The sequence below is a fragment of the Halichoerus grypus genome, chromosome 4, assembly GCF_964656455.1.
Source record: "Halichoerus grypus chromosome 4, mHalGry1.hap1.1, whole genome shotgun sequence".
Lineage (NCBI taxonomy): Eukaryota > Metazoa > Chordata > Mammalia > Carnivora > Phocidae > Halichoerus > Halichoerus grypus.
In genome coordinates, this window is record NC_135715.1 from 89,235,977 (window position 1) to 89,259,894 (window position 23,918).

Sequence of the window (23,918 nt, forward strand, 5' to 3'; positions counted from 1 at the left end):
CTTCCCTCAAAAGTGAATTAATATTGTTCCTTCTTTACATTGTTTACTTAATTTAGCCAAATCTTTTTTATTGCCCAAAAATAATGCAAAATAAAAATCCCACCATTATTATTGAAAAAAACATAAATCAATAAGTATTGAGGGACTAGAAAAATGTTCATAACTTTTTATCTAGTACCAACGTTCTGGAAGTCTCTTCTAAGAAAACAAACTGAACTATGGTGATTTCTTTTTCAAAATGTCTAATAATTTAAAAATTGGAGGTAAAGTCCAAACATTTGGAAAGAGAGAAAAAAATAAAATTTTGAATAAACTTAGGCAGAATCAGCAGATGGAATATTACATAGACATCTATATGATACTTATAAAGTACTAATATCATTTCAAAAGTATACTCAGTAGTGACTGCCATTTTTTGATAAAATTAAAAAGTAATATCTAATAAAAGGGATATTCAATAGTTTACACCTTCCTGATTTAAATTATATAAAGGCAGGATAGAAAAGTATATATCAAAACTAAATCACAACTTTGGAAAAGAAACAGATAAGAACTATGTGTGAATAAACCAAAGAACGCACTTACTAAAATATTAACCGAAGCTTTCATTTTCTTTCTTTTTTGTTTTCTCTGTATTTATAGTGGGCATAGTTATCTTTCATAATGGGAAAAATAAATAGATTTCATTAAAAACAAATTCCTTATCCTGCATAGCTGGATCACTGAAAACTATATATGACTGATGTGTAAATTATTGACTATCCCCTCCAGTTCAAGTTACTTTTTAATTAACAACAAAAAAAAAAAAAATGGCAAATGTGAATGAATTTTACCCACTCCTCCATCAATTATCCCGTGGTAACACTAGAAATCTTCTATTAAAACAAATGGAGTGAAAATTAGTTTGTTTAAACAGTTAGGGAAACAGGGAATTTCTGAAATTCATCAAGAAGGATGTTTTGAATCGTATCTACACTAGGTGTTACTGTGAAGAAAGAAGAATGTTAGTCCTAGGAAATGTTCTATCTTACCTAGAAATGTTCATTATTAGAAATGAAGAAAAACTTAATTCTCAAGAGATTATCAAACTCCATAATCTGAATTATATATCTCCAGTTTTACCTCAGTGGCAAGTGATATTCAACTACTAGCTTTAACTAGTTTCTAATTTCTTAAGGCAAGATAAAATTTCCCATGCGCAACTGTAGAGGTCAAAGACAAAAATATGCAGAAGCTAGCTTTCCAGCCAGGAACATGTTAGGGGAAAAACAAAACAAAACAAAACAAAAAAAACACTTTTACTAATTAAATAAAAACTTGTTTTCATGTGGTTTGAGATATAGTTAAAATGAAACAATGTAAATACTGCTCAAGGCCCTAAAGCACATAACAATTTTTACAGGAAGCTTGAAATGTTTCCAAAATATTTCTAACTTAATTTTTCATCTTTCTCCCCCACCAACATACTGTGGATAAACATGTCAATTTCTTCAACCTTGGAACTAACATCTTCTGTCTAAGGACATACATATCACAGTGTTTTCACCCAAAAGTCTTCTTTGATTAGATCTTCTTGCTTGGTTTTATCTGAACAATTCAAACATGGATGTCACTTTAACTTTCACAATCTTTGAACTTCAGATAGCCTGAACAAAAGGGAATGGGAACTCTTGTTTAAGATTGTATTTCAGCAAAAAGTCACTCATGGAAAGGCCTTCATTTACAATTAATGAAATAGGTGGGCACTCATATGGAAGTTCCCAATGCCTGACTTCATCTGACCTTCAGAACTAACCTTTTCACTTCTAATTTTTCAGATTATCAACATTGGTATTCACTTATATTATTAAGCTTCTCACATAAAGTGAGCACTTTATTTATGTTGTTTCAATTCTTCCTGAACAAAACCCTACAAAAAGTGTTGTGTCAAAGAAGCCACATGACTTACTCAAGAACACAAAGAATTAGGGTGACAACCAAGCTCTATCTGACTCCAACACTAATATTCTCACCACTACCTTACTGGGAAAAAATTATACTCCCTTTCACTCTCGTTTCTTACCTTCTGAACATCTGCATCCCACCATACATACATGTATGTTATGTAGCTTAGCTTAGCAAGAATGAAGAGTCTCAGGAAAGAATTTGATGGATGGAAAGCAGAGAGTTGTAGAAAAGAAGAACGGGGCAATGCTAAGGGAGAAGCATAGGCTTTAGAATGAGAAGGCAAATTTCAACTCCATGGGTTACCCAGTATTGTAAAGACCCTTGCTTGGAAAGATGCAGGGCTAATGAATATTCTTCCATGTGCCCAGGTGAGACTTTCTGAAAAAAAATATCAGAAACTAACTGTAAGCAACATGATTCCAGTGGGCTTGACACTCAAACCAGAACAAATCTTTATGTATCACTAAAACAATGAAACATAGGTCTTTAGTTGTTAGGAAATTTCTAAATCTCATTCAATTAAACACTCTAGATTTACGGGTGGTTGCTCAAGTCCAGATTCTAATTTGTATCCATCTTCTGTGACTTTGCTACCTTAAAAAAATGCTATCTCAATGCAGTTATGGTGTATGGTTTTGGTAATATAGAATCATATACTTTAAGTTAATATTACAAAGTTAAAATAATCTAAATAGAAATAATTATTTTACCAGGTTGAGAACTCCCTGAAATTAGGGACTGGTAAATACAACTTTCAACCCCCTGTGGCTAGCTCAGCACCTGACTTAATGTACTTGTTCAACAAATTCCTATTACATTAATGACAAAAGTTATGAAAAATGGGGTGCACCTTGATCCCCTGACACTTTGAAACACCGGCATTCCTTTATTTTTTTTATAATAAAATGTCCAGATAAGTCAGGGTTCATCCATAAAGCATTTCTGGGCTCCTGCCCCCACTCTGATCCCTCCATTGTCACAGTTTAACCATGAACATGGACTTAATGATATTTAGTATGTAATTGTTTTATAAAGGTTTAGAACATTTTAATTATTAATGTCAGGACATTGGGGTAGGCCTGGAGGGGGTTCCAATCCCAGGTCTACAATAATGGAACTATGTGATCTTGGGCAACTGACTACACATCACTGACCATCAGTTCCTTCATCTGTAAAATGGGTTTGGATATAGTTTGTAGGACTGTCATGTGATTTTAAATGGAATACATATTTAACATATCTAGTATAGTGCTTAAGTGCGGGCTCTTTTTTTTAAGATTTTATTTATTTATTTGACAGAGAGACACAATGAGAAAGAGAACACAAGGAGGGCGAGTGGGAGGGGGAGAAGCAGGCTTCCCGCCAAGCAGGGAGCCCAATGTGTGGCTCGATCCCAGGACCCTGGGATCATGACCTGAGCAGAAGACAGATGCTTAATGACTGAGACACCCAGGCGCCCTGAGTGCAGGCTCTTGAAAATCAGAAGCACTTAAAATATCTTCCATAGTATTCAGTACAAATTCAGAAACATGTTAAACATTTTATAAATATGTGTGGGTTGGCTCATTCAAATGTCTAGATTTCAAAAGAGCTAATGTAAATGTCCATTTGACTTCCTGGAGAATGTGCAATTCTTTCACCAGTATCTTAAGATATCACAATGAGTTGATTATTCACTCAACTGCTTTGGCCTCTGCACCCTATGCTTGCCTTCCCAAGGACATTGCTGTGCATGTGTTTATGCTATTCCTGGATTCTCACTTTACTACAGCTGTACTCATTGCAGTTGCACATTCTGCCTCAGTTCAAAGGCACCAAACTCTTGTAAGGATGAATGACCTACATGTACTATTGATGTCTTGCTTAGTTCTTACAACAGTTTCTCAGTCATGTAATATCTGCTCTTTGATTCTCCCACCTGCATGTATGGGTTAGTGCTGTTGGAATTCTGCAGAGGTCAGACTGTCACAGGTGGTGTGAATGAGATGTGTTACAAAGTGAGAAGAGGAACGGACTAAGAGAAGAAATCTCTTTCCCATTAGTACTTCTAGGAAAAAAACAAAACAAACAAACAAACAAAAACATTGTTCTTCCCTAAGAAATTAATTAAATGGGAATGACCTAGGTCAGTTTCACCATAGAACTGACCCGTCCAAGTCAGCCACAGAAGGGGTAACTGGCAATGAATCAGTCAGCAAAGAGCATCACTTAAAAAGAACCACGCCAGGGGCGCCTGGGTGGCTCAGTTGGTTAAGCGACTGCCTTCGGCTCAGGTCATGATCCTGGAGTCCTGGGATCGAGTCCCGCGTCGGGCTCCCTGCTCGGCGGGGAGCCTGCTTCTCCCTCTGACCCTCCCCCCTCTCATGTGCTCTCTCTCTCTCTCATTCTGTCTCAAATAAATAAATAAAATCTTAAAAAAAAAAAAAAAAAAAAAAGATAAAAAGAACCACGCCAGTGTGGATCCAAAGGCCAGCCTCGGCAACTGGCCATGGTGCTGAACCCCTCCACTCCTAGAATTGCTGAATTGTAACATCAAATTATATAGGGGACACACACTGGAGAACTGTCACTAAAGGATGCACCGCTGGAGTGTCCATGGGATCTGGGAAGGGAAAAACTACCTCTTCATTGGCCTAGCACCATCCCCTTAGCCCACTAACTTGGATTCTCAGATTCTTCTTCCCTTCTTCCTTCTCTCTCCCTCTTCCTCTTTCCTCCCTCCCTCCCACCCTCTCTCTCCCTCCCTTCTTTCCTTCCCTCCCTCCCTCTCTCTCTGCCTCTTTCCCTCTCTCTTCCTCTCCCCTCCATTCCTTCCCTCCTTCTCTCTCATTCTCTCACTCTTTCTGTCTCTCCCTCCCTCCCTCCTCCTTCCCTACCTCCCTCTCTGCCTCTCTCTCCCCCTCCCTCCCTCCCCTCCTCTTCACATCCCTTTCTTCCTTCCTTCTTTCCTTCCATTATTGATTCATTTATTTAAAAACTTAAAAAATAAAAGATAAGCATAAACCAATCAGAGAAAGACAATGATCATATGATTTCACTCATACGCGGAACTTAAGAAACAAAACAGATGAACATAGGGGAAGGGAGGGTAAAATAAAATAAGATACAATCAGAGAGGGAGACAAACCATAAGAGACTCTTAACTCTAGGAAACAAACAGGGTTGCTGGAGGGGAGGTGGGTGGGGGGATGGGGTAACTGGGGGATGGACATTAAGGAGGGCACGTGATGTAATGGGCACTGGGTGTTATACACACTGATGAATCACTAAACTTTACCTCTGAAACTAATAATACACTTTAAGTTAATTAATTGATTTTAAATAAAATTTTAAAAAAAGATAAACATGATTATGGATAATATGAACTCTTTCCATTTTGGAAGCTGTGTGGCAACATGGAAAGAATATGAATTTTGTGTAATATGTAAAATTTCATATAAATAGTTAAGAAAAACATTTGAAAAATGCCAAAATGTTAATAGGAGAAATGACTGAATTATAGGATTTCAGTTGACTTTTTTTCTTTTCCTTCAATATAATTACTTTTGTTTTTTTTTTTTTCAGGTTTTCTAAAACTGACATATATTTTATAATCTGAAGAAAATAGTAAAAAATGATTAGATATAGCTACATTTTAATAGTGTCCATACCTAATACTTAGCTGTGTAAATTGAAAGAGTGATTTATCCTTTATGAGACTAATATTCCTTATAGGTAATTTGGGGCTAATATTTACTTACCTATTAGGGCTGCTTTGAGGATTGGATAGGTTACTAACATATCGTGGATATTCGGTAAATATCAGGGCTGCATCATAGGAGAGAGGGAGAGTCTCATGAGGAAGTCAGGAGCACAGTCTTGGGGGTGAGCAAGCCCAACAGTAATAACGTGTGTTGTGTCAGGCCCTGATATTTGAGATGGAAACCCATTTTTACTTTGTACTCATTTTACCTTGAGTACCTACATTAGGTGGGTGCTTTACTAACTTCTGGAGCTACAGCAATGAACAAATCTTGTCTTTCCCTTGTGCAACCTACATTACAGATTTTCTATTATAAGAAAAGCAAAGCAATTATCATCCTCCTTTCCCCTTAGTGCTTTCAGAGATCTGCTGGCTCTTTCTGAGGTATGAAGGGCTAAAGAACTGATATGTGGCAGCATCTCTCTAGAGAAGAAACACGAAGATTGGTACTAATCTACAAGAAACCTGGGTGGCTGCTTCAAACAAGTAAGTACAGGGAACACTCAAATCCACAGCATTTCACTTTCCAAGCAGATGAAAAAGATGAAGAAATTCTCAAACTGCAGAATACTGAAAGATACTACTGAATCATTCACTAAATGAGGTTTTACTTTGTCACCACCATGATTAGAAATACAGTGAACGTGGAATCTGGGGAAAAAAAAAAAACAAAAAAAAACTTTTCTTTTATGTATCACAGCAAGGAGCAAGTCCTATTCATTTCATATACCATTTCTTTTTTTTAAATTTTTTTAATTTTATTATGTTATGTTAATCATCATACATTACCTCTTTAGTTTTTGATGTAGTGTTCCATGATTCATTGTTTGAGTATAACACCCAGTGCTCTCTTCAGTACGTGCCCTCTTTAATACCTATCACCAGGCTAACCCATCCCCCCACTCCCCTCCCCTCTAGAACCCTCAGTTTGTTTTTCAGACTCCATAGTCTTTCATGGTTCGTCTCCCCCACCCATTTCCCCCCCTTCATTTTTCCCTTCCTACTATCTTCTTCTTCTTCTTCTTTTTTTTAACATATAATGTATTATTTGTTTCAGAGGTATGGGTCTGTGATTCAACAGTCTTACACAATTCACAGCACTCACCATAGCACATACTCTCCCCAATGTCTGTCACCCAGCCACCCCATCTCTCCCACCCTTCATCACTCCAGCAACCCTCAGTTTGTTTCCTGAGATTAAGAATTCCGCATATCAGTGAGATCATATGATACATGTCTTTTTCTGATTGATTTATTTCGCTCATATACCATTTCTTTTCAGGAAGACTGGCATATGGGACATTCAGATATTTTTTGTTGAATAAATGAGGAATATTAAGAGCTTCTCTTTTTGCTACTTCATTATGTTTACTTCTGACATAGAATATTCATTTATATTATTTTTGGTTTTCATGTCCATGCTCTGCAAGATAGTTATTCCTTAGCCCCAGATTATACATAAGTAAACAGAGACTTCTGGGTTATGTGACTTTTTCCATAACAAATAGCTAGCACATGTCTGCAATTAAAATAGATCTGATGCATGACCACACCTCCTCCTTCCTATCATGCAATACTGTGAGTGAAACTGGTTTACAACATTGGGTTGTGTATGTTGGAGCAGAGCTTTGGAAGGGGAATGGCATATCTAATTGGGAATATAAATGGCAGTAATTGGCAGATTCAGTGTAACTAGTAGAAGACACCTGTTCTGCTATTGACAAGTAACAGTAACTTCACTCACAATGCACAATGCTCTCTGAGCCATATGCAGTTGCAGGACTGCACTCCATTCATCTATATCCCCTTCCTGAAAATTGAAAGCCAGCTAATGAACTGATGCATTTTTCCTGAATATTTGTATGCTCACCCTTCAGATAATTCATTGATAAGTTGCTTCTTTAGGTATGTTTATACAATTAATCAGGTCATTAGCAAATCATCTTACTACTCTCTTCTGGATAAAATTCTGCTTCTAAAGATGCCTTTGATGTATATTTAATCTAATGCATTAGATGTCAATTTTATGAATTAAACTTGGGATTCCAGATATTCTCTCTGCCAATATTCACCATGGTGGTTAAGAAGATGCTCAGAAATGCCTCAAAATAAAGACTTATGTTGTTTGGCTTTTGAGGTGAGACCACACTAATCTTCATTCTTATGTGTCTCCTTCTAATTGTAAAAATGTGTTTATCTGAGATTTTTTTTTCAGTTTTCCATGCAACTTAAACTTACAAACTCAATTCTGCTATGATTGTCTTTCTTTACTTTGATAGCAAATTCTTAGTGACAATTCTCTTCCACAAGTACAATATTCACCCTTAATACTAACAAATATCAATGAGAGGCAGGGAATCAATCTCATAAGGAATGGAACTTCCTTTTTCTTCAACTTGGGCTCTCTCTCTCTCTCTCTCTTTTGTTTCTTTTGCTGTGGAAGAGCTTTTTGGTTTGCCTTTGCGCCTTTGGGAATTCTGCCCCCTGCGCTCAGCACTTGGTTCACTCTTCCTTCAAAAGTACCTTTGAGCATACAAAGGAGGCTGAGCCCTTCTCTCTCTTTCCCTGGGATAGGAAGTTGATTACAATGAAATTATAATGATGGCCTACCTGTGGTGAGGCAGACCATGCTGGGTGTCCTAAATACACAGGAGGCAGGACACTGTACTAATTTAGCTGGCATTTGGCAAGTCTAGGGCTCAACCTGGCATAGCCAGGGCACTTAAAGGAAACAGTGTTTCCCTTAACAAGACATGGGAATGCCCAAAAACTTAGACTTAGACTTTCCCACTATACATATGACCCTTTCTCTCCTTAACCAAAATAATAATAATAATAATAATAATAATAATAATAATAATAAACAAACTAAAAACAAAAAAAATAAAATAAATGAATTAAAATGTCTCTTCTCCATTTTTCTCTTGGGACTGAACTTTCATAAAGGTACCAATCAGAATAGATTGTGATTCTATTCATTAAAATATGTGTGCATGTGTGTTAAACTTGCTCAAGTTAAATTGTATTAAAAGAGATAAACAGACAAATAGGTAGCTAGATAAATACATATGAGCTTATAGTGATCCCTACCTACCAATATTATCTTGTTTCAAAGAATGCTATCTATAGCTTAACTATTTCACAAATGTTTATTTTTTCTTCTCCAATATGTAAAAGGAGAAAATGTCACTTAGATTGTATTCCAGTGACTTCCACCTGACACACAAGAGCAATAAGAAACTGTGACCCACCACAAAATAGAATTCCTGATAGCTCAACGTGGAAAGGAACAAAACCAGACCCTACCCAAGTTGAGGTGCAGGGCGAGCCTCCCCTTCTGGAGCTCCAGCGTGATGTGGTCTCCACGTTGACCTTCTCCATGGAACAGAACCCCATCTCCTTGCATGCTCTTGAACTTCAAAGAGATCACATCTTTGAGAGTGCTCATCAGCTTCTGATTGAACCTATACAGAAGGGAGCTTCGGCCATCAAAGTCAGCAACATCTGATTCTGAGAACAGGGAGAGAAAGAGAGAAAGAGAAAGAGGGAGAGAGAAATCAGTGAATATCCTCATAATTGCTCTTACTGCTTCTCATCTTTGTTGTTCTCCAATTTATAGGAATGTTCTTAATATTTGGAAGGTCCCATCTCAACAGAAAGCATATGGACTAGACCAAACCTAATTAGACTTAGGGGGATTAAAACCCCTCATTAGTGATATGTCATATTTTGCTTGAGGGGACAGGGTAAGAATACCACAAGTACCTATGTCAGACTCTATGGTGCCAGATGCCTGGTAGTAATAATCTTTCATGATTTATCTTCATTATTAATTCACTTCTGATAGTTGGAGCCACTTGATCCCCTAATCTCAGGTTCAAGGTTAGAGATGAAAAAATATAGTCTATTATTCCACATCTAACTGAATAGCACTGTCTTCATAGAACCTGTGTTGAGAAAGATTCTGAGGTCTTCTCTGAGTTCAGTGGAAAAGAATGTGCAGTGAAGGAAGACTGCTGTTTGTATAAGGAGGGCAAATATATGACATCTTTACCATCCCTGCCTTATCCTGTGTTAGTGATATATATCATTATATTTTTATATATAAAAATGTTCAATTGTTATTGTTAAAGCAGAAAAAAGAGAAAGTCAAGTAATCATGATCTAAATCAACTTATTTAGTGGATATGTATAAACATATCTGAAAATTTCATGCCAAAATATTAACAGAGATTCTCACCTCACCAAAGAATATATAGAGATGGCAAGTAAGTATATGAAAAGACACTCCACATCATATGTTATTAAGAAAATGCAAATTAAAACAATAAGGAGATACCACTGTACACCTATTAAAATGGCCTAAATATGGAACACTGATAACAAGAAATGCTGGCTTGGGTGTAGAGTAACAGGAACTCTCATTCATTCATGGTAGGGATGCAAAATGGAGCAGCTGCTTTGGAAGACAATTTGGTGGTTTCTTACAAAACTAAACATACTCTTACCATACTATCCAGCAACCTCACTGCTTAGTATTTACACAAAGGAGTTGAAAACTTATGTTCACACAAAAATCTTCACATGGATGTTTATAACAGCTTTATTCATAATTGCCAAATCTTGGAAGCAACCAAGATGTCCTTTAGTAGGTGGATGTATAAATAAACTGGTACATCAAGACAGTGGAGTATTATTCAGCACTAAAAAGAAATGAGCTAGCAAGCCATGAAAATACATGAACAAAACAAACTTAAATGGATATTACCAAGTAAAAGAAACCAATCTGAAAAGGCTACTATTTGATTCCAATGATACAATGTTCTAGAAAAGGCAAAATTATGGGCACAGTAAAAAGATCAGTGGTTGCCTGAGTTGGGGAAGGGAAGAATGAACTGATGGAGCACAGAGGATTTATAGGGCATGGGAAAAATGAAGGGGGGAAAATCGGAGGGAGAGACGAACTATGAGAGACTATGGACTCTGGGAAACAAACTGAGGGTTCTAGAGGGAAGGGGGTGGGGGGATGGGTTAGCTTGGTGATGAGTATTAAAGAGGGCACGTATTGAATGCAGCACTGGGTGTTATACGCAAACAATGAATTATGGAACCCTACATCAAAAACTAATGATGTAATGTATGGTGATTAACATAACATAATAAAATTTTAAAAAAAGAAAAGACTCTGTATGATATAATGATGGAGATACCATGTCATTATATATTTGTCCAATCACATAAAATATACAACACCAGTGAACCATAATATAAATTATGAACTTTAGGTGATTATGATGTCATGGAACCTGGACTGGATCACCTGACAGAAGAACGAAGCGGCACCTGGAGATCTTGGAGGATAGGAGGTTTATTTAACACTGGCGGGCTCAGAGGAGAGTGATCTCCAAAGGTCTGAGCCCCGAGCACAAACAAAGGGGGCAATTTATACACTTCTACTTCCACATACTTGGCAGTTTTCATGCCTGTGGGAAGTGGGGCAGGGAGAAGAACCCAGATTGGTGCACAGGGGAAGCGGGGCAGGGAGAAGAACCCGGAAGAGCCCTGGGGCAAGGACTGGGACTCTCTCGCTGGCTCCGTCAACCATTTTAGGACACAGATTTTCTTTTTCAATGATATGTCAGTGTAGGTTAATCAGTTGTAGTAAATTTTCCACTCTGGTGGGGGATGCTGATAATAAGGGAGGCTCTGCATATGGAAGCAGGGCCTATGCTGGAAATCTACATACCTAATTTTTCTGTGAATTTAAAACTGCTCTAAAAAAAGTAAGCCTTTACAAATCAGTTAATAGATACTCTATTTGGGAGGTATTCTATGTTGTTTTCACATTATTTCTCCCATTTTTTTAATTATAAAAACTTTTACAAAGAATTTTATTACTGTTACAATAGAGAAAATGTAAAGCTATTTAATACAACTTGAAACAGATTCATTACATACCATCTTATGTAGGTGGGACAGTGGTGAATGGGTATATGGAGGAAGCAGGATTAGTCTTATTGGAAATCAAGTACTCAGAAAAATCTCAATTTTTCAGTATTCATCAAGCAATTAAAATGCTCAGCTTGAACATACACAATGATAAGTATATTATTTTGGCCAAGTTCAAGGTGCCCAAATTGAAACATTCTTTGTGAAGCCAAAATTCTGAAATGAAAGTAAAAATGAAATCATACTTTCACTGTAATTAGTTTTAAAATGCAATTTCACATTTATTCCTATGGAACAAAGTGATTCTAACCAAAAGGTTGCTGATGACTCTTTAGACCCTAAAAAGAAATAGTCCAGATACAGAGAGGTTTTCACCAATTCCCACTTCCCTTAGGCCCTTCCCATACCACCCACTCACTACTCCTACACATGCCCTCTGAATTCAACTCCTACCCAACCAAATGGAGGCTACAGACAACAACTTGTGATCAATCATGGAATAATGAGGGTCATAGTGTAGATAAGGTCATGGATTTTAAGCTATGGTAGTCATAGCTTGTTAGCTGATTCACTTTGGGCAACTCTATCTCTTTGAGACTTGATTTCCTCATCTGTAAAACGGAGTAATTAACGGCCTTTAGAGAAGACTGTGGTAAGAGTTAAGTCTGATAACACATATAAAGTGATAATACATACAAAGTGATGCCATCATGTCTGGCACATTGTTTGTGTTAAATCAATAATAGATGGTAGGGGTATTAGTAGTGATTAAGGTAACTGGAGGGACTTGAGTTCCTAACCAGTACAACCTGGTGGCTGACACTCCACCTTCTCACCCAGAATGGTGTGATTCCACTTTTTGATTCAATGGATTACTGCCCAGGGAATGCCAAGTGTGCCCCAACTTTCCTTTTCTGCCATATTTCAGCTTCTTACACTCTAGTTGAAATTCTTTGTGTGTGCAGGGTGCATACATTATAAATTTATGTTCTCTTCTTATTGGTCCCTTCTGTTACTGCACCAGACTCTAGGTTAGGAACTGGGTCCTTAGGAACTTTGGTGTTGAACGAATAGACATGGCACATATTATTTATGGACAGCCAAGCTAATACGACTTTTGAGCTAAAACTAGAGGGCACACCCAGTGCTATGGAAACAGAGAGGTGAAACACTATATTGTCTATGAGTGTGGGACAAATGCTTTCATGAAAAATACGGAATGTGTTATTACTTTGAAGACACACCTCATGCCTTATGTCTCAGCCTACAGTGCCCAGGCTCTTCCTCTCTCCACTCCAGGGCCCTACACCCCCCTCTCCTGATCCATCATGGCATTAATGACCTACATTTCACTCCCTCAAATGTCTAGCTAATCTAGTGACTTAGTGAAGTGTTGATGACCTAGGTTACCTCCAAGAAAATGCATCTCCATATTGCCATGAAACCTAAAGCTAACAGAAGCAATCAACAAACAGAAACAACAAAAACATTGTTGAAGTCTAACAGCTCCAGGTTTCCGTTATAGTCTTGCTATTTACTAGCTGGAGGACTTGTGGCAACGTTCTTGACTTCTTTGGGCTTCAGTATTCCTATCTGTGCAGTAGAGCTAAGAGAAGCTCACCCTACAAAGTCGTGGTGAGAATTACATAAACCATACCTGGAAATGTAGAATCACTCAGTATTTCACCCCCCTCCATCCATTATTAATCCAAAGGCATTACTACAGTGGTAAAGATTTGTGCATTGCCATATAAAGGTGATATGAAGAACATGGTTTGATTTGGTGTCTGTCATATCACACTGAGCAGGTATGCATTCAAGCCTACATCATCACTTGCCACATTCTTAAAATAGCCTCATAACTGCCCTCCCTGATTCAACGTTTGCTACCTCCCTCTGACCCATTCTCTCATCCTCATAAAACATAAGTAACATCACACATGGCCTTCGCTAAAGCCCTCCAGTGAACTCCCTTTACACTAAGAATTAAATTCTCTCTCCCGTGATCTGGCTTTTTGCTTTCCCATCTCATCTTTTACTTCCGTCCCCAAACCCTGACTCCCCTTTATGCACAGTGTGCTTTCAACATGTGTGCATGTGCAATGTGGGGGTTAATCCAGATAACATATGCAGAGCACATATCAGGAGCCCTGTAATGGTGTAATTTTTTTTCCACATGTGAACTTACTTAATGTCAATCAACTTATGAGGAACATACTATTATTATTCCAATTTTGCAAATGACGAAACTATGGTTCAAAGAGATGAAGAAGTATGAAGTTAGCAACTGTCAGAGCCTGGATTCCAACCTGTCCCATCTGACTTAACCTGTTCTGCGTGTGCTGAGCACTTTCACGAGGGCTGCCCCCTTTCGCATGAGGATCTGATGTTCAGCTGTCAGGCAGGTGGTTGGCCTTTCCTAACAGGTTCCTCCCATTAGCTAGTCTCCCCTAAACACCCTGCTACTTCCTTCATAATTCACCTCCCAACTCCCAAGAATTTGATTCTTGGTTGTTTCCTGATGTGTTCATAGTCCAGCTCTCCAGCATGATAGCGACTCCCATGAGGGCAGGGGCCAGATGTGTATTAACCACCTCATTAATTCAGAGCCCCACACTGGGCCCAGAACATTATGCTGTCCAGAAACACCTGTGAAATGACTTAGTGACCCAGTAAGGAACCTGTGCCCAAAGGTAATACTACTGATTGTCCCCTGACTTCCTGCCACATCACCTGCCCCCAACTTTGAAAAGCCTGGTTGCTCAACCACACGCTCAGCCACCTGGGACGTGATGCCTACAGGACCCACATACACATGTTCACCAGTGCATAGGTGAGAGGCCCCCTTTAGAAAGCAAAGAATTGTTCTGGTGGAGAGTGAAAGCTTTCCTCCTAAGACCACCAACAGCTAATGAGAGGAATATTTCGCCAATCTAAGAGAACTCGGGCAAACACCCTGAACCTTTGCAATATGGGGTCACACCCAAAATGCATCAGCCATTTCTCAGAAGGAGAAACAGGGGGTTAAAAAAGAAAAAAAAAATGTTTATAAAAGAATTAAAACCTTCCTCAGCTGAATACTTAATACTTCCTCCCGGTATGGAGCTGTGTGAAGTACCCAGCATTCCCAACTTCACTTGGATAAGCAGATTTCAAATGAAAATAATAAAGGCCCATATTTTTAAATTGTGGCTGTTAAGAAAAACAATTCTATTATATACTGCTTTTTCCTTTTTAGATCTTATTGTAACCGCTTTGTCACGATTCTCTCGTTCAGCACTTTCAGGACTTACTTTGTAGTGTGGAGTCTGGTTATGGACATGAACACCTTCCTCATGTCTTACAAGCAAATTGAAAGAAGATTCTCTTTAAAAATACAAAGAAAAGAAAAAAGAAAAGAAAGCAAAAGAAGAGAAAAAGAAAAAAGAAAAGAAAAGAAAAGAAAAGAAGAAAAGAAAAGAAAAGAAGTAAAATGGAGTGTGTTGGAAGGTGTGTAGAGATAGGCCCCTACTGGCAGGTGGAAAAGTGTGTAATTACCTCAAAATGTAGTTTTAAGGGCACCAAGAAAGTAACTGACAAAACTAAATGTATCTTCCTGTTCTTTATTGCTGCCTCTCTACACCACCCATAGAGATTTCTTATTCTGGATGAAGTAACCCATTCTCTAGGGGAATAAAGGAACAAATTAGCATACATTGCCTGATTTAATTCTCTTGACAGTCCTGCAAAGTCCATATTTTTTCCCATTTGTAACATGGGGAAACCAAAGCACAGAAAGATTATGTACCTTGCCCAAAGGCATACACATGGAAATGAGTTGTGTGACACAGAAACCATCAATGTTTCCTCTTAAAAGTGGGGGTTTGTTGTGAGAACTACATGAAATTTACATATCATACCTAACGAGAATGTACATGACTTTGTACACTGAACATTAAGCATGCACTGGGGAGAATGTATGTATGTGGGGATGTGTATATAAGAAAAGAGATGCCAATTTTTTAAAGATTTTATTTATTTATTTGAGAGAGAAAGAGAGCTTGTGCACAAGAGAACACAAGCAAGGGGAGGGGAACAGGAAGATGGAGAAGCAGAGTCCCCATTGAGCAGGGAGCCCGATATGGGACTCCATCCCAGGATTCCAGGATCATGACCTGAGCTGAAGGCAGATGCTTAACTGACTGAGCCACCCAGGTGCCAAGGAGATGCCAATTTAAAATGAAGATAATGTTAAGTGGGGAATTTTCTTGTCCTTAAAAGTTGATATGAATTTCCCTGTGGTCCCTGCTCTTCTGCACTTCCTCTTTCACTCAGAGACCAAGTTTACTAAGAGCAGTGCTTTCCTAAGAGGGCCAGGGAAACCACACAAATATCTGAGAGACTTTTTTAGAGTAGACATGCATTGCCCTCCCCACCCTCACTATCTCCACTAAGTTCAAGTCCCCTATCCTAGTCTATTTCTGTGGTCTCATTTCTGTAAGACACACTTGTATTCAAAATTTGTTGAACCCCCTCAACATGGCAGTGCCCGTGTTCAGCACAAGTAGACAGTGATAAACTCTATAGAAGTCCCTGCTCTCAAGGGCTAAGCTAAGAGACAGCAAACACGCAATCACATATCCCTGGGAAGAGGGTAAGCACTTTGTGCTGGGGGTTCCCAAAGGAGGGATGCCTAGCCCTCTCTAGGAGGAGACAACGCTACTCCCGAGTCCTGAGGGCTGAGTGAAGATCAGGCAGGTGAAGTGTGGGGACAGGGCTTTGCCAGCAGAGGGAAGGAGCTGTCCGTGTGAGGCATGGAGAGGACATTGGGTCAGATCTAAGATCTGCAAGGATTCAGGTTTGTTGGCAGACTGGCTCTAGCAGTGTGCTCTCTGCACCAGCAGCCTTGGGAGCACCAGAAGCTTGTTAGGAGTTTCAGGTTTTCAGACCTCACCACAGCCCAATGGAATCAGAAATTCTGGGCATGGGACCCAGAAATTTGAGTTGTTTTGAGCCCTCTAGGTGATTCTGCCAGCTGATGTCTGAGAAGCTCTGTGCTAAAGCACAGAATATCAGGCAGTAGGGAATCCAGAGACTGGGGACAGAGTCAGGGCTTTTATGATGGAGCATCCTCTTAAAAATAATATGGGTTTCAATGTGGCCCTGAGGTCAATGGAAAAACAACTGTCAAAGTATTTTTAAGTAGGGAAAGTGTATGGCCAGTTCTGTTTTTAGAAGGAACTCTGTTTTTTTTTTTTTTTTTTTAAAGATTTTATTTATTTGACAGAGAAAGAGCACAAGTAGGCAGTGTGGTAGACAGAGGGAGAAGGAGAAGCAGGCTCCCTGCTGAGCAAGGAGCCCGATGTGGGGCTCGATCCCAGCACCCTGGGATCATGACCTGAGCCGAAGGCAGACTCTTAACGACTGAGCCACCCAGGCGCCCCACGAACTCTGTTTTTTTGAAAGTTCATCTGTATTATTCGGTCAGTCTGCATTCCAGTCCTGGCTACCCATACCACCCCTCCCCAGTGGAGTTACCCAATTTCTTCTTTCAGCATTTCTTATTTTATCAACAATGCTGGCTAGAACACAACTGTTAGATATTTACTTCCCAGAGTGGACAATTTCTTCCTCTTTCTCAAAATCAATGTTTAGGATCTCATTATTGTGAATTCAATTCAACTCTATTTGTAGTTCTTTAAGGTGGTTATACATTGGCAGATTTCTCTAGAATATGAAGGAGAGCCCGTTTGGGGACCCAAAAAGTCTTCAGGATGAGGGCAGATCCTACTGCTCACAAAGCTCTTGTTTTAGGTCAAGATAAAAGCAGCACACACTCCCTTCCATCCCAGTGGTGCTGAGAAATGCCAGTGCTGGCCGATGTCCCACCGGGCCCATAATTGCTGATCCAGCTGTCATAGCTTGTTTTCTGAGAAAGAAAGAGTTCTGGAGGCATACTCTGGCATATTTGATGGATGTTGGTAGCTTGTCAACAATCCAGCTAAAACAAGGGCTCCACTGAATAAAAGATTCCAAGCTAGAATCCCCAAGTGAGCTGAGAAGGATTCTGGCGTGGGCCCGTGACACAGACTCTATTTTCTCACAGACAGGAAAGCCCCAGCTCAGAGTTGACAGGACAAACCATTGATTCACCCTGAGACAATTAGTCCCATCAGACTCTTTGGCTGTTCACAGTAAACATGATTTTCAATACAATTATAGTATGAAGCTTAGCTCATGATACGTTATATAAGAAAAATGATTTTTATTCAGACCATACACTTGCACTGAGGACTCCAAGGCTTTGGCCAGCAAGCAATCCACAAACCACAAAGGTTTCCACAGTCAGCTCAAATTTACACAGATCTTCCACCAATCCTGACTTTCCCAGGCCTTATCAGAAGCTCCTGATAACCTCAGATGAACTATGAAAGCAATGTCAGTTTCCAAAGTTAGTGCTGACAACCCCCAAGAATCGCTTTCCTTATGGAACTTCTGACATTTCTATGTATGATAGCAGGGAATACACAGAATAGATCTCAAGAAGACAACATGAAAAACAGTCATAGTACAAAAAAAAAAAAAAAAAAAAAAAGGCAAAACTTTGAATTCCAACCCTAACTTTAGCAGATAGAATTTTTAGCTCTGACAGTCAGATGTGCCTTCTTAAAATGCCTAGTTTTTTTTTGGATATCTTAGACATGTCGACAGCTCTGAGCACACTTAACATTTGTAGTTCAACTGGACTGTTCGCTAACTCCAAAGATTAGGCCCAAATAAAGTAATCATTTTAAAGAATTTTCTACTAATTAGTAGAGACCCAATAGCAATAATAATAATGATAATAATAATAATTATCATGATAATGATAATAATGGTAATTATTCAATAACCCGCTAAAAGCATTATAAATTCTGATAAAACATAATGATAATAATAATTATGATAATAATTATGATAATAATTATCATAATTATTATCATAAATAAATAGGACTGGTGGCTCAGTCCATTAATTGTCTGCCTTTGGCTCAGGTCATAATCCCAGAGTCTTGGGATGGAGCCCCATATCAGGCTCCCTGCTCAGTGGGGAGCCTGCTTCTCCCTCTGCCCCTCACCCTGCTCTCATGTTCTCTTTTACTCTCTCTCAAATAAATAAATAAAATCTTTAAAAAAATAAAAAAATAGTAGATATCCTTTGATTTACTTTTTCTTAAATTCACTGGCAGATATTGGGCATATTTTGCTCTTTTTGGTCACTATGCAGACTTATGAGATGCAGATAATTGAGACATGGGTTGTTCTCTCCAGGGACTCAGACACAGTACCATGAAAACCCAGCACATGAATTGTTCTGGTGGAGAAAGAGGTGATAAAGGAAAGCATAATTACGGCCCCTACACCTTGTTGCCCAAGTAGGGACCTGTGGGACTTCAAGGAAGCATTGGATAATTCAGCTGGGACAACAGCATGGACCAGGACTGAGTAGAACCAGCTGGGACATGGGGTCACCCCAAGTAAAAGGCATAGGGAGGCCATGTGAAGTGGCAGGTCACAGCCACTGAGGTGCAACATATTAACAAAGTTTTGTTAAAGGAGTGCTGCTTCACAAATCTTATTCACAAGCTCCGAGAAGGAATGATCAAGGCAAAGGCTGATCCGAACATCCAGCCCTTGTTGTGTAAATAGCACAACACAATTATGAGCTGTCCCCTCACCCTATAGACCATCAATAATCTTCAGCCACAACGCGCAAATGTTCCCTGTGAAAGGGTCTTTGTGCAAGGAGACACGTTTACACTGGAGTGACAAAATTGGAGAAAAGAGCTGCTATTTCCCACCCTAAAACTAGCTGATATTTTTTTTTTCTAAAATAAGATTTACCACAGTTTCAATTTAGCGGGTTATTGAATACTCCTTGCTAATGATTCTACCTGGGTACAATCTGTGAAAGTGAGCGCGAGGAAGTCAGTGCGGGGAACAAACCACTCCAGTGACCATTTGGACAGAGTAAATAAAAATAAAAATTTAATTAAAACAACAAAAAACAAACAAACAAAAACTGTAAGGGGCAAGTCCTTGGCGTTTCTGAGGAAACCCACTGCTGCATAAAGCGGTTGATCTCACTATTAGTTCATTTTGCCACTTAAGGTTCCTTTAAAATCACAACCGTTAGCATCCGGTACCAGGAATCAGAGCCATACACCCGGTCAAAGCACACAGCGAACAGCAGAACATCAATTCATCAGGAAAAATCGTTAGCTGCGGATTTCCCCTCCTTTGCTAGCCTTATAAAACACTTAGTTTACTCAACCTCCATGTTTAGAAGTATGTTTTGCCTTTTGTAGTGACTAAAAATCCTGAATTCCTATAGGGCAGGGATTGTTTTGTTTGTTTCTATACTCCAAGCCTAGCAGAGAGGGGGGCTACTGAGTAATGTTCACCTTCTGTTGAAGGACTTTTAGGATCTTCAATCAATAAGAAAATTTATTCCAGATTTATCAGAAAAGTTGCCTTAAGGTAGAATATCGCTGTGTTTTTGAGTTAATGTGTTCTCACTGCAGATATATACGTATATTGGTCTATTCACAGAAGAGATTTTATTTTATTTTATTTTATTTTGGTTATTCTTCTATGAACTAAGAGAAAAGAAGAAGTTAACTAACTCAAATTTTTAGACCTTTCTGGACCCCAATTTCCTCTGCTATAGAATGAAAGAATTGCAACAAGAGATCATGGAGATCTCCAAGACTGGGGCCCTCAGCCTGACTGCTGTCATCCTGTCCCCTCCAGGGTTTGCATAGCTATAAACCTGGCCTTTTGAGGTCCCCTGTGATATGCCTTAACATGCCAAAGATGAAATTTACTACTTTGTGGCCTCTACCATGTAAGACAAATGGCCCCAGAGGATGAGAACAACAACAAAGTGAGCAGCTGAAGGCGGGATGACAAAGAGATTTATTTGGGGAAAGAGAATATGACTTCAGCTCTGAGGCTGATGAATTTTGGATGACACCACTTGGCCATAATTAACCAAATAGGGGCAAAGTCTTTTTTTGTGTGGAAGGAGGCAACTTGAGGTATAAAATAATGGTTGTAATTTTTAATGACATTGGGAAGCCTGACAGATCATTATGTCTTATCAGAATTTATAATGCTTTTTAAAATTAATTAGCTTCCCATATGGAAAAGAATTCAAGTAGAAGCCCCAGACAGAAGTCCATATAGCCTAAAGTCACCAGATGGTCTGATGAGGGTATATAAAAAAGTTTACCTCTTTCCTCTGAGGTACAGGTGGAATGTGGTCCTGAATAAGAGGGGAAAGGAAAAATGGAGAGAAGTGTGGTGACCAGTGTAAATACAGATAAAGATAATGATGATCATACCTAATACTTTTTGAATGCTTATCATATGCCAAGCACTCTTTCAAGCAATTTGCATATAGAAACAAGCATTATTTATACCTCTGTTTTCATTAAAGAGGAAGCTGTGTCCACAGAAGACCCAAGATTGTCCAGGATTCTACAACCAGTATGTGATAAAGCTAGGTTTGCATCTCTGGTGGTGAGTACACCTATGCATCTAATATTACTGTATACTATCTTTAATAGTGTCTATATTTCATTTTAAATCCTTAAGATTTGCAATCACAGGCATGAAAATGACAACATAGATAAAGAATGAAGTGACTCTCATAGTTAGAAGAGGAATTTGAGAATAGGGATTTAAATTCTGGCTCCATATAACAATCACCCAAGAATAGCAAAAAATCACTTTTGCTGGGCCTCTACCCAGAGATTATGCCTTAGTTAGTATTTAGAAATAGCATATCCCCCAGGTGATTCTTATGTAAAGTTAAGTTTGAGAATGCAGGGGCACCCGTGTGGCTCAGTCGGTTAAATGGCTGCCTTCAGCTCAGGTCATGATCTCAGGGTCCTGGGATCAAGCCCTGCATTGGGCTCCTTGCTCAGCAGAGAGCCTGCTTCTCCCTCTCCCTCTGCCTGTTTGCCATTCCCCCTGCTTGTGCTATCTCTCTCTCTGTGTCAAATAAATAAATAAAATCTTAAAAAAAAAATTGAGAATGCAGGTAAGGAATAAAGAAGTAAGGAGCTCCTGGATTGGGCAGTAACTAAACTCTGTCCCTGGACATGTTAGCTATGTATGCTCAGGAATTGAGGGTTGCTCACTTTGGGCATTGTGAATAAAGCAACAATATGGGCATTAGGAGACAAAATATGATGCTTTCTTTCTAATAAGATTTTCCCATGTCATATGACTAAATTCTTTCAGATACATAATGAAAAGCCCAAGGATATAGGAACAGTACAGAACCACGTTCAAAACCTGTCTCAGAAGCCCACTGGTTGTGCCATTTTGGGGAAGTTGTTCATTCAATAAATTCAATTGTTATTAATTGAAATGGACCTCATTCTGTGCTATGAATGGGTATGTAAGTAGATATGGCCCTTGATCTTATGGAGCTTGAAAACTGGTAGGTGAGACAGGTAATTCATAATGAAATACACTTGTAAATAGCTACTAGATATCTATATCGATCTCTTTATTTCTATCCTTTTCTCTCTTTCTCTCTTTCTCTGTGTGTGTATATGTATGTATTCATTCTATATGGTGAATGTTTGTATCTCCTCAAAATGCATATATTGAAACATGATCTCCAGTGTGATGGTATTTGGAGGTGGGATTTTGGGGAGGTGATTAGACCAATGGGATTAGTTCTCTTATAAAAGAGAGGCACAGAGTTCTCTGCCATGAGAAGACAGCCATTTATGAACGAGGAAGTGAGCCCTCACCAGACACCAAATTCATTATGCCTAGATCTTGGACTTTCCAACCTCCAAAACTGTAAGAAATAAATATCCATTCTTTATAAGACTTTATAAGAGTTGAGCTCAAGAAGGCAGAGGGGGTGAAACCATATGATAGTTGTCTTTCTCTGCTTGACTTATTTCACTTAGCATAATCTACTCCAGTCCCATCCATGTCAATGCAAAATTGGGGTATCCATCCTTTCTGATGGCTGAGTAATATTTCATTGTATATATGGACCACATTTTCTTTATCCATTCATCTGTTGAAGGACATCTTGGCTCCTTTCACAGTTTAGCTATTGTGGACACGATGAATGGGGGACAAGAACCCATTTGAGGGCCCTGAGATAGGAGGCAGCATGGCATGATAGAAGGCAGAACAGAAGCCAACAGTACTTGAGCCCAAGTAGGGAGGGGACATTGTGGGTTGGTGAGGCCAGGGAAGTATGTGAAAACCAGATCCACCAGGGCCTCTTCATGCACATGACTTTGGTTTTGTTAAGTGCAGGCAGAAGCCAGTGAAAGGTTTTCAGCAGGGTATGGCTCAACTCTGAATTTTATGACAATCCTGCTGACTGTTGCAGAGATAATGCTAAAGACTAAAGAAAGAAAAAAAAATTGAAAGTGGGTTGCTGAGTTAAAAATCCAGGTGATAGGAGATGTAACTGAACCAGGCTGGAGGAAAAGAAATGGACATATTTGTGATGAATTTTGGAAGTAATACTGATAGAACTCTTGCTGATGGATCTGCTATGGTAAATAAGGGAGAGGAGAGATTTAAAGAAAGTTCCCGTGACTGGTTTGGACAACTGGTGTTATCTACTGAGATAGGGAAGTCCACTAAAGTACAAGGTCTTCTCCTGTTACAATTGCTACTGCTAAATAATTCCATGGAGAACCAAGAAAATAATTTTTAACATCCAGAAGAAACTGAACATGGTTAGAGGGCACAAGTTGTTTTTAAGAGTTCCCTTTGGGATATGTTAAATTTGAGCTATTTATGACATAACCAAATTGAGATATCAATCAGGCAAATGAATATATATTTTTAGAGCTCAGAAGAAATATTTGGCTTAGGATGCAAATTACTTATCTAAAAGACACTTCGCCTTTATAAATTTCAGTCTCTCTTTGTATAGTGCATAGGAATAGTCAGTCATTCTTATTTGAAAGACTGTTGAGGTTTGGAGTGTGTTGCACATACTGAGCATATTAAATGGCAATGGGGAGGGGGATGTCGATGATGATGGTGACATTTCTAATAGAAATTGTAATTTAATGATGGAAAAGTTGCCACCAACAGGGAAGATACTGGCTTTCTCTCCCAGAAAGAGTCGCCATTAATCACAACTCAGAATAGTGCTCTTCATTCCCCCATGTCTTCTTTTGTAGTCTCAACAGGACATGAGTTATCTTGCACAATTCTATATTGACATCTTCATTTCAAGCATGCATCTTTACATCAACAACTCA

At 38.9% G+C, this 23,918-nt stretch overlaps 1 protein-coding gene across 2 annotated transcripts in view; it reads right to left on the minus strand.

Annotated features, from left to right (window-relative positions):
- Window positions 1-23,918, minus strand: part of CNTNAP5 (contactin associated protein family member 5) — a 791,720-nt gene that overhangs the window by 421,548 nt on the left and 346,254 nt on the right. For both annotated transcript variants that reach the window (XM_078070660.1, XM_078070661.1), the window contains exon 5: window positions 8,996-9,199. In XM_078070660.1, coding sequence (XP_077926786.1) covers window positions 8,996-9,199 — 204 coding nt within the window. The remainder of the gene's footprint in view (window positions 1-8,995; window positions 9,200-23,918) is intronic.